This window comes from Gavialis gangeticus, unplaced genomic scaffold (assembly GCF_001723915.1).
Source record: "Gavialis gangeticus isolate Ggan-Ray unplaced genomic scaffold, GavGan_comp1, whole genome shotgun sequence".
NCBI lineage: Eukaryota > Metazoa > Chordata > Crocodylia > Gavialidae > Gavialis > Gavialis gangeticus.
The window spans coordinates 123547421-123559243 of NW_017729032.1; the positions used below are offsets into that span (position 1 = coordinate 123547421).

Consider the following 11823-nt stretch of genomic DNA (forward strand, 5'->3'; position numbering starts at 1 on the left):
CCGGGCGCGCGCGCGCGGGGGACCCATGGCGGCGGCGGCGGGCGGGTGAGGCCGTTGGGCGGCGGTTGGGAGGGAGGATGCGCGAGTACAAGGTGGTGGTGCTGGGCTCGGGCGGGGTGGGGAAGTCGGCGCTCACGGTGCAGTTCGTGACGGGCACGTTCATCGAGAAGTACGACCCCACCATCGAGGACTTCTACCGCAAGGAGATCGAGGTGGACGCGTCGCCCTCCGTGCTGGAGATCCTGGACACGGCCGGCACCGAGCAGTTCGCCTCCATGCGGGACCTCTATATCAAGAACGGGCAGGGCTTCATTCTGGTCTACAGCCTGGTCAACCAGCAGAGCTTCCAGGACATCCGCCCCATGCGCGACCAGATCATCCGCGTCAAGAGGTGACCCCCCACCCCCCCAGTGTGGCCGAGTCTCATGAGGGGAAAAAAAGAGCAGCGCTGCCTTTCCAAACCAGCCCGATCCATTGCAAAGAAAGGGGAGTGGGGTGCTCATCACCCCTCGACTCTCAAAAAATTTAAAGCAACTTTAAAAAAAGAAAGAAAAGCAAGCCCAATTCTCCTTATCATAAGTGGACTTGGCAACGCTGCCCCTGCCCTGTCCCCAGGGCAGACGGGGCCCTCATGCGCGGCCTCCCTGCTCCAGGGGGAGCCGCTCTGTTGCCAGGTCTTAAGTATGAAACAATAGTATCGGAAACTCAGAAACAATAACTATGATATGATAGTATTGGAAATGATGGTATTTGCTGCAAAATGATGGTAGGGTAAAAAAATAGGCAAATAAGCTGCTGTCTTTACTTTCCATAGCTCGGTGTAAGCCGCCAGTGAGTGAGTGAGGACGGAGTCAGCAAAGCTGAAGCCTTTCTTTATTTCGAGGCGAGCCGTTGTAAGGAAGTGCTGGTAGCCAACCCAAAAGTCAGTTTACTTTCCCTGAGAGCGACTTGGGTTTTGCGGGTGCTGCACCAGTTGGCCACATCAAAAACTACCATGTGCTTTGAATGCTCTTACTGTTATTGATCATGCAAGGGTTGAAATCAGTGTACAGATATGATCATTATTATTCACCTGGCAATGCTGCGGGGGCGCCACCCTCCAGCTCCGTCTGGGGTGGAGCTGGCAGCTCCTGCTTGGTCCTCAGGGCAGCAGGGTAGAAAGTTTGGCCTTTCCACCCTCAAGGCACCTGCCTAGGAGATGCCATCATCACCACCGCCATGCCTGATCCCCTGACAGAAGCAGCCTGCATTTGGTTAAGCCACTTCTGTGGTGCCCAGGACACATTGAAAGCAGCGAGGGCTACATCCGGGAGAGTCCAGGATGGCGATGCTCAAGCCTTGCCAGCACTTGGCGCTTGCCTCTCACCACAGCTGCATTGTTGTTGCAGTTTCCTTTTAGCTGGGGGGAGGTAGGAACTGGTATCAGCCGTCTTGTTTTTTGGGGTTGTTTTTTTTTAAATTTTTTATCACTACTGCATTGTTTGGATCTGTTTCCAGCAAGGTTAGATGATTCAGGGGTTAAAATGCAAGCATACAGTGAGGCTGCTGGTGGTGGTGGAGTGTTGCAACCATTTGAGATTTTAGGTGAGCTGCTGGCATAAATGAGGAGACGCTTCTGGCCAAACTGTCTTGTGTCTTCCTGTGTGAATGGAGAAAGGGAACGTACCATGGAATCATGTGTTCACCTAGCTAGGAAGGTTAAATCTCAGTTCTGTAACACGGGCGTCTGTTTTCTCTCCATATGTGGACGAAAACACCTTGAAAGTAACACAGCTTGGTCACCAACATCAAACGTCTGCTGCTCTGAACGTAGGAAAGCCTGAGACTGATAAACATGCTTGCAGGATTAACTATGATCACATTTGCAGAAGCTGTCGTTCAAGTTTGTGAGGTACAGGTAAATCTGATTATTGCAGTGACTGGGGAAGCTGTGTTCAAAGTGTGTTGGGGGAAGGAAATAAATTCTGGTATCGGTCGTCTAGGTTCCTCAATATAGCTCCTCTGTATCTATGCTTCATAGCTTGCCACAACGGATTTCTGAAGACTGACTCCAGTTAATGTAGTGGGAAAGTTGGTATGCTTTTAAAAATGGAAGGTAATCTATTAAGTTTGTCTATATTCTGCCATTCACTTTCCGTATTTAAGGGATTTTTTTTGTTGTGCTCAAAATAGTAAAATATTGTGGGCCGCTTATTTGTTATCCAGTTCCTATTGGATTTGGTTGGGGGGGTGTTCAGTGAAAAAAAGACTTTACAAATGGTGGACATTGCACATACATTTGGAATCTGAAAATGTAGCTCATATTTGTGTAGCTTGTATCAATCAGCAATGGAGATTCTGCAGTCAGAGCTAAACTGGCATGCTGTAGATATACAGGAGCAGAATAGAAGGCAGCCTGTACTACCAGTTATATTAACTCAGCATTGGCAAGTGTAGCTCTGTGCGTCTCCTCCTTCTGTGTTGCTCACCTACTCATACATCTTTTACTGCACCACTTTTGTTGTATCTGGTGCACTGTGGGATAGTTGTTGAGAGAGGAAAACGTGGCATTCTTTCCAAAAATTCAGTCCAATTAATCTAGTTCAGCTGACAATGAGAATCCTAGATCCCTGGTCAGTCATGAAATGCAGAACAGAGGACTTGTGTTATGGTTCACAGGGGAAGTGCCAACACTTTAAATTTAAATCACTTTAACTAGAGTAGTTAAAAGTAGCTTAAGGTATTGTTCCTTTCCTTCACAGTCCCTCTGTCAATTCCTGTGGTTTTCCAGTCCCATTTCTGTCGAGTTTTTTAAATTATATTTTAAATGTTGGGTTTTATTAGTTCTAAGAGTGACTTGAAATAATCACAGACAAAAATGCATTAAGTTGATCTTTAAAAGTAACAAGAGAAACTGGAAAAATGCACCTTTATTCCAGAGTGAGGGGCCACACAAGATATGGCATTGATATAAATATAGTTACACCAATAAATGTCCCCATGAGTCAAGCCCCTAATCTTAGTCCTGTCAGCTTTGTGTAGGGACTTACGAAGACTTGAGGTACCCAATTTTGAAATTTCAGTGCATAAAACTAAGGCTGGAGGCACTCAAACTCATTAGGTGCCCTCTCAATTGATTCTGGAGTTTCCTAGGTGACCCAATCCAAGCAGCCAAGGACCTATCTCCCACCTAAGCTCAAGGAGAAACCAAAAGCTTGGTGGTGTTCTGCTTAAGTCTCTTGAGGAACCTGATTTGGGCGTGCTTGATGCATACCAACGTGATTTCATGCAGTTGCAGCAGCTTTATTTTTAAAATGTGGCTGAAGTACTAAGGGGGTGGTGCCCACCTTTTACATAATGGCCTAGTGCTCAGACCATTTGTTAAGAAAGAGAAAGCACTTTTGGAAGATGAGTTCAGTGTACATCCTCAACCTGATATACTTCAGTCCCAAATTGTGATTCCCTGAAGAGTGCCCCAACTACTAGACTAAAGGCTGGGTTGGGTGATGGCACCCTGGAACCCTTCTGTTGAACCTGTTCCACTGTGGAGAATAAAACCCAAGGTTCATTGAGCCGGAAAGAGGAAGCACAAAAAGGGAGCATGACTGGAGACTTAGGCGTAGAATATTCACCTGAAAGAGCATTGTCCTGGATTCTTGTCATTGATGCCAAGACTGTTTGTTTCTATATGTTGTCTAATGGTTATTTGATACTAATAGTGGCAGTGGCTCTTGAAGTGGGGATTGGAAACAAGGATTCCCCACTTCCCAGGTGGGTATGCTAACCACTTGGTTGTGGAGTTACATTTTTATCTTCATTCCCTCTGATTCCACGACTTTTGCATTCTTTTTGGCACAGTGGCCATGCTTCAGAAAGATGTGTGGAGACTGCCCCCTCCTGCAGGCTATTCTGCACCCTGGAACTTAGGTCACTGCCCTGGAAAGTGGGAGATACAAATTCCAGCAGGCAAAGGAGAGCATTGAACCTGGGTTCTCCCTTTTTGGATGCGAGGAACACAAGGAATAGCTTAATACAGGGGTGTGATACTTATTTGGCCCTGCATGCCAGATCCACATCCACCTTCAGTATCAGCATTAACCCCCACAGCTGCTTGAGCCTCTGAGTCAGCTCAGGTAACTGCAAGGGTTAACATCACTGTTGCTTGTCCTGCTGCCACCAAAACAAATGTGTACTCAGGATTTTGACAGCAGGACAAGTGAAGGTACAATGATCAAAATAAATATCCAACAGGAATCCATACCCAGGATTTTGGTGCAAGGATGAGTGATTGTGGCTTTAACCCACACCACTGTATCTGCTCAGGGAGCTGTAGGGGTTGCCACCACAATGGCACATGGTCCACCACCAAAATCCTGGTCCTCTTCCCCCCAACAAGTTCACAGGCTGAATCCAACATGTGGGCTGTATGTTTGATAGTTCTGGCTTAAGAGGTAGAGCAGGGGTGGGCAAAATGTGGCCCACGGGCTGGATGTGGCCCACCAGGCCATTCTATTTGGCCTGTGGGGCCCCTAAAAAATTTAGAAAATTAATATCTATCTGTCCTTGGCTTCCTGTCATGCGGCCCTCAAGGGCTTTCCAAAACTTAGTAAGCGGCCCTCCGCCCAAAATAATTGCCCACCCCTGAGGTAGACTATTTGCCTTGCAAGGGGGATGTTGCAGGTTCAAGTCTCCCACTTTCTGGGTGTCATATGAAAGGTGGGTACCTCTTCCTCTGGCTATGTTTAAGAAAATGCAGTGCTTTGCCCATGTCTCTAAGAGAACAGGAGTAGGTGTCCACCTTCAGGAGAAGATACTATGCTGCTCTTTTATACCAAGTGAGCAGTGCTGCTTTTCCCATGACTCAGGTGCCTAAACTCTGGAGAGGGACAATATTTCAGACCCGATATCTGTGCTGTGATTCTAATTGTCTGGCTGTAGGCAGTTCCTTGTTTAACATGCAGCTTCTTTGGATTTTAGCCTTAGAAGCATTAGCCTGAGAGTATTGTGAGTTTGGGCACCCAACGTAGGTTTCTAGATTTCCACTGAAGGGGGCCAGGTAAAAAAGTTAGGCATTGTTGGGCTAATACGTAGATTCCTAAATCCTCTTCTGGATCCTTGGGTTTTGGCTTGTCTTCTTCAAAAGTTTACACACATGCTTAACCTTGTTTGTTTATGTGTTGTGTAGTTCCACATGCTAAATTGTTTGCAGTGCTGGAAAAGTTTGAACATGAAAAGAATCTTGTACTTTGAAGGACATATGATGTATTCTGTGTATGGGAAGGACAGAGAGAAGCAACTTAGTGTCAGCTGGAAAGAGTTTATTCATCTCTGTGTAGTCTATAAGTTTTGTCGTTCTGAAACTGCCCCCCCCCCCCCCCCAATAAAAGTCTGTGCGGATTTGCAAACAAAAATCTGTGTTTTAGATTACACACACAAACAATTTCATTTCAGGTTGATCTGGGTTGTTTCTAAAGAAATGTTTTACCTGCAAGAACAATACCAAGTTGTTAGAAAAACAAAATATGGCCCATAGGCTGGATCTGGCCCATGGGCTGGATCTGGCCCACAGCGGGCCCTGCCTGGTCCAGGCACAGAGGCAGCCCGGGCCATGGCGCTTGCAGCTGGTCTTGACACCCCTGTGCACATAGTGGGGCTGGGGCAGTGGCCAGACTCTGTTTCCTGGCAAGCCTGGTGGTGGTGGTTCCTTCCTGGCTGCCTCTGCTAGATCCAACCCCAGGGCCCAGGCACCCTGGCCCATCCACCCCACACTCGCCGCTAGGGGCAGGGGCTGCGCGAGCAGAGCGCTCAGCCAGGCAGGTAAGATGGGGCTGCGGGCCAGCAGAGACAGTGTCCAGGAGCGAGATAGGTAGGTGGGGCCAGAGAGACCCTGCTCACTTAGGTTGGTGACAGCGCAAGGCTGGGGCAGAGCCTCAGTCTGCTGCCTGCACACTCCTGTGATGGGGATGGATTCCATGGGCAGGTGCATGCAGGGAACAGATTCTGGTTCTGCCCCAGCCCTGCTCTGTCACCTCCCCACAATCCCAGCCCAAACACAGCTCCCCTCCTGGCCACACACCCTGCCCACATGGCTTCTGGCTGCTGAAGACCTCAGAATTGTAGGGCTATGACAGCTCGGGGCCAGTCAGAGCCCTTGTTCTACAGGGAGGGATTTGCAGGGAACATATCATGGCTGTGCCCTGGTCCTGTGCAGTCGCCATCCTGGGCTCTCCATGGAGACTGGTCAGGAGCCACACAGGGATCTGTGTCTGGGGCCATGACCAGGATCTTGGGGCAGTGACAGAGCAGGGCCAGAGCAGAGCCGCGATCTGCTCCCTGCATGCCCTTGCAGTGGATCATGGCTCTGCCTTAGGCCCCATGCTGTCACTGCACTGTGACCCTGCCTAGTGATCCTGGCCTCGCCTGCCTGTCCTGCTCCTGAACACTGCTCCCCACTTGCCCACAGCACCATCCAACTCACTAAAGCTCTTTATGTGGGTGTGAGGGGTGCTGACTCAGCCTGTGACAGCTCAACAAATCTCTCTGTGGCCCACAAGCCCAAATAATTGCCCACCCCTGCATTAGAACAAGGATTTGCAGTGAGGTCAAAACAAAAGATATCCCTGAAGCAAAGATTGGAAGTTGACACACCCTAATCAGTCTTTAAGAAAATAAACTGAGTTAACAGAGTGCTAGGGAGAGCACAGGTGAACACAGATTCCTTTTGCTGAAAGGGATTAAATAGATTCTAGCATTAGCAGATTTATCTCAAAATATCATTTACAAGGTTTGCAGGCCTTTGCAGAGAATTGCAGCTTCTATAGAAAATGTAGTTTGGACAAGATTTTGCGGATATTTCTCTCACTGTGTTAGCTACATTTTTGGCTTGTTGTCTGAAGTACTTGCATGGTCCCAGGGCCTTAAGATTGGTTGGTGCTCGAAACTCCAATATCCTTCTTCTGTCTGTGAAGTAGGAAAATACTGCTAGTAATAAAACTACTAGCCCTGTTTTATAGATAGTATACCAAGGCCAAGAGAGACTAAATAATTTGACCAAGATAATGCAGGAAGTCTGTAGCAGAACAGAAAATGGAACTGTTCTCTCCCAAATGCTTTGCCAGTGCCTGAATAGTTAGCCATCTTTTCTCTCATGTTTTGAAGCTGAATCTGGCATTTTGGTTGACTTCAACAAATTAGAACTCATAAGAAACACTATCAAGTAATGAAAAATTAAAGTGTGCTTTAAAGTTAATGCAATTTACATCTATTAGCTAGTGCATGGTGTTTTTTTCTTTTGATTAAGAAAAACATCTTACTGTGTTTACTCAAATCCATGATGACATTTTTTCCCCATTGAACTTGGTTGTGGGGGGGAGCCCCTCATCCCTCCCTCCACCCTGCCATATAAGCTTGGTGGGCAGGCAGTTGCTACTTTTCTGACTCCAGCCTTGAGTTTGGGGTTAGATTTGGAGTTACAGCCTCTGCATCCCCTGGTACCCTCTGCTGCCTACCCTCACGCTCGATCTGACATAGTCACTCTGGTCCCTGCCCAGCCACACCACAGCAGCAGTGTTGGTGACAGCTCTGGGGCTGGGGCCAGAGTTGCCACAACCACTGCTCAGCTGGCTTGGGGCCAGAGCAACCATATGCTCTGTGCCCTGTTGGAGCTGGAGGGTAGGCAACAGGGTGGGGGGCGAAGGGATGGGCTGCAACTGGAATGGAGGCAAGGGGGTGGGAGGCAGGTGCCAGGGCATGCAGTCACTGGAGGGAGTAGGCAGTAGGAGGAGCAAGTGTTGCAGTAGGCGTGAAGCAGGGGGACAGGTGCCAGGGCATGAAAGCTTTGGGGGGGTGGGGAGCCAGGCAACAGGGGGAGCAAGAGTTGGAGGGAGCAAGGGTGGGGGTCAGACGGCTTGACTCTTCTTCCTGCTCTCTTACTGTTGCTGTCCAGGGACAAATTTAAGATGACCCTCCAATAATTAGATTTTATACAAATAGAATCTAATTACTAGGGAGTTGTTTTAAGTTCTAAGTCCTCTTGGATTCAGGTAAATACAGTAATTTACAGTAATTTTTTTTATTTGAATAATTGGGAATGACAGTATATAAAAGAAGTGAATTTTCTGATAGGGGAAGGTAAAAAAGACTTCAGTCTCAGCTTTATGAAAACTGAGTTCGACAGTGGTTTTACATGACAGACTAAAGATCTGTAACTCAGGAAAGAATGAAAACAAAACATTTTTAGGATACCGCCTGATACTTAGTTTAAATCCAATTGAAGAAAGTAACTGCAGGGAAATATAGTAAGTTGAGTCTATGAAGGTTTTGTGTGTTTAGTTACTTAATGGTAATTAAACCGGATAAGAAGATAATCATGAATTGCTCAAAAATAGGTTTAATTAGCTATTTTCAAAATTGCATGACAATTCAGTGTGTTCTTCAGTGGATGCTCTTCATTTGGCATTCTGTTTTTAAATTCAGTCAGCATCTGGCATAATGGGGCCCTGGTCCCAAATAAGAACTATAGGCAGTTCTGTAGCATGGATTATTCTGCCTTGGAGTGCAGCATTTTGTAGTGATTAAACTGTTTAATTTGTGCTTTAGCTCTTCAGTATAATTCCTGCTTTTTACATTCGGTTAAATTACTAATATTTTGAAATTTATCACTGGATTTTTTTCCATCTTATTTTGAAATACTTTTTTCCAGCTCTAAGGCTAAAAATAGAAGTTGTCAAAGGCTGTTCTGATTGATTTGAGTTGAAACCTGTGACAAAAAGAGTGGCGCAATCCTTTCCACACACAGTCTGTCCCTAGAATGAATGGCAGTTAACTCAAATGGGCTGTCATTGTCCTGGCTAAAAGTATTTGCACTTTTTCTTTCGTACATCACAGGTCCTTAAAGTGGGACAGTGGGTTTGTATGTCTGTAGGATCCCAGGATAGAAAAGGTTTCTTCCAGAAAATATGTGTGTTTTTAGCCTAGGTGGCTTTTGGTGGGTTTTTTCAGAGACATGGCATTAAAAGACAAAACCAAAGGCCAAGTTGCATCTTATTCCAACGCCACCCTCAACCCCAAACATATTTAGGGGGAGGAGGGAATGGGAAGTCCCTCTTCCCATAAAGCTATGGTGAAAAGTGTTAAAAGGACACAATTCCAAAGTTAAGGGGCTCTCACAGACAGCCCAACTAAATCTAGGGGCAGCATAAGCTTGCAGACTTCTGCTCATAGCAGTGGCAGCCAGGGGAGTGCTAGTCTCTCAAATGAGTACCTGCCAGGTTTTATAGGTCAAACAAAATTCTTTAAACTATATCCAGAAACTTATAGGGAGATGATAGAGATGAGCATAATGAAACTGCACTCTAGAAGTCTCTTTTTTTGAAAGGGGGCTGTCTGCATTCTTTACAAACTTTACATCAAGTTCACTTGGAAAGTAGTTGTAGTTGAAATTGATTGTAATACTCTAATCTTTTAAGTGAATGGACATGGACTGCAGTAATGTGGTCCACATCTGAAAATAAAGCTTGTGATCTCCTGGTCAAACTGTTCACCACTCAGGATAAATCCACTGAATAAGGTTTTGTTGATGTTAAGGGAGCGGTAAAGACGTTTTCCTTGTGATACTGATACGGTGATGGTACTTAAAATTAGTTGCTCCGTTTTGAGAGATTCGCTTGTTCTGGTGGTATTTCTGGTTGAGTACAGGATCAGAAGGATTCTGCTGGTTGACATTGTGTGACCCCAGTAGCTCTCCTAATCAGCCCAGAATTGTTATTGTTCTCGATCACTTGACAGCAGCCTGCGGGGTTCTCCAGAGGAGCAGCAAACCTGACCAGAACCTTGTCAGTTTTATGTAAAGCCCATTATCTGCCAAGTTGAGATCACAGCATTGGTTTGACTTTCATTTAAAAAGTTTAAGCTCTTACAGCTACTAAGAAAAGTTTTTCAAGTCTAAATTATGCAGAAATAGTTGGATTAAGCTACTCCACTGGTGAGAAAACAAATCAATTTTTAAAGCCTGTCAAAAAAAACAATTGAGTGTATTACCAAGAGCTGATAGGAATCTGGATAAAATTACAATGCACGTTTAATCCAGAAGTCAACTGCTGTCTCAGGGTCTTTGTAATGTAACGACAAACATTCCATCCTTGGCTTAGGTAGGAAAGTGTGCTCATACTGCAATTCCTGGAATGCATCTTTCTTAGGTAGTAGCCTCATACTATTATTTCTAAAAAGGAAAATCCAAAGTCTTTATCAGCATCAATATCTATTACATTAGCAAGCTAAAGTAACAACCTAAGCAAGTTAGATCTAGGTATAAAATTAAAATGTTCTTTTAACTTTTCCTGTATGGAACCCTTCAAGATTTTATTGAGGAATTTTGTACACCCAGAAAAATGTTTCTGTCCGATACAATGTATAGTTTTGCAGGGTTTAGAACAACCCTTTTTAAAACCTCTTGTTTTTTTTAATGGTTCTTTTTTTAATGGGTCTGGGATCTCTTTGAATTATGCAACTTTAACTTTTCCCTTAAACATGGTGGCTTATTTCCTGGTGCGTGTGTGTGTGTACATGTATGTATGTGTGCGCACATGCACACAAACATATATTGATATATAGTTGTCCATCCCAAATTTTCATCATAGATTAACTCTTGTTATGCTATGGCTGCTTTATTATAAGGGCTTTATAATATTGCTGTCTTCATTTTGCATACACAGAGGTTTTAAATGTTACTGCAACTTGTACATAAATTGAGTCTGGTACTTCTTTAATGACACAATCTCTTCACACAGATTCTTTGCCCTAACTTGATTGCCAAGCTTGGTACAGGCTAGAAGCACGTTGCTTTTACTGCTTCCACGTGGGGAGTTTTAGGCTATGGACAGGCGTTCCATTTGTGCTGGGAGGAATGCTTTTCTCCTGGCATGAAAAGAAAGCATGCAGCTGTTCAAGTTTTCTGTTTTTTTTGACGGAAGAGAACCACCTCCAACCAGGAAGATATTTCTCCCAGGAAGTTTTCTCCCACCAACCTAAATGGCTGTATGCCTCTCTTGGAGCCCTGAGGATCCCAAGTATCCCACTGTTTTCTGCTCTGCCTCCCTGCAAGGGCACTCATTGAGCTGTTGGGAAACCCTGTGAGGACCCTGCTGAGGCTGCTAGAAAGCTAGGGATGTAAATATTGTTTAAAAATTACCTGGGGCACTGTGCAGCTTCCTTTACCTGCTAGACTGTGCCTGCCCTGAGCTAAACAGTAACCAGTAAGCTAACTGGTTATCACTGAGCTTATTGGTTAAATGCTTAATCATTTAACTTTCCACATCCCTATTGAAATCAGCAGCAGTTCCTGCCACTTGACCAATCCAGGATAGTCCCTGAACTGTTTGTGTAGTGGTGCCAGTGCCCTTCCCTTGCAGACTCCTGGGTCACCCCAGTTCTGTTCAAGTGGGGCTGAAGAGGAGGGACTCAACCCATTCTGGGGAGCCCCAGATGTTTCAGGCCTCCCACCCCTTGGACAGAGCTGGGGTGACCTGGGGCTGTGCAGGGGGGAGGGGAGCATCTCCTTGTGGCTTGACATGTCCTGTGTTTCCCTTGAATGGGTCAACCTGCAAGGAAAATTCCTGTCCTGCTGAACTGCAGAACTTGCTGGGGGGCTTCAACCATCCTGAGAGCCCCAGGATGCAGGAGAAATATTTCCCTACAGCTCAACCCCTCTTGTGACCCCTGGGATGGGTCAGACCACACTGCCTCTTCCAGCTATTTATTGACAGCTTGCCCCCTCCCCTGGCAGGGCAAGGGCCATTTGCCAATCATCAGGGTTCTCTAGCAGGACAGAGAGGAACCAAGGAGCAG

At 45.9% G+C, this 11823-nt stretch overlaps 1 protein-coding gene across 1 annotated transcript in view; it reads left to right on the top strand.

The window, feature by feature from the left end:
- The first annotated feature begins 46 nt into the window (after window positions 1–46).
- The window catches only part of RAP2A (RAP2A, member of RAS oncogene family), a 36305-nt gene continuing 24528 nt past the window's right edge, over window positions 47–11823 (top strand). The window contains exon 1 of the mRNA XM_019523941.1: window positions 47–391. Within this exon, the coding sequence (XP_019379486.1) occupies window positions 78–391 (314 nt within the window). The 5' untranslated portion in view covers window positions 47–77. The remainder of the gene's footprint in view (window positions 392–11823) is intronic.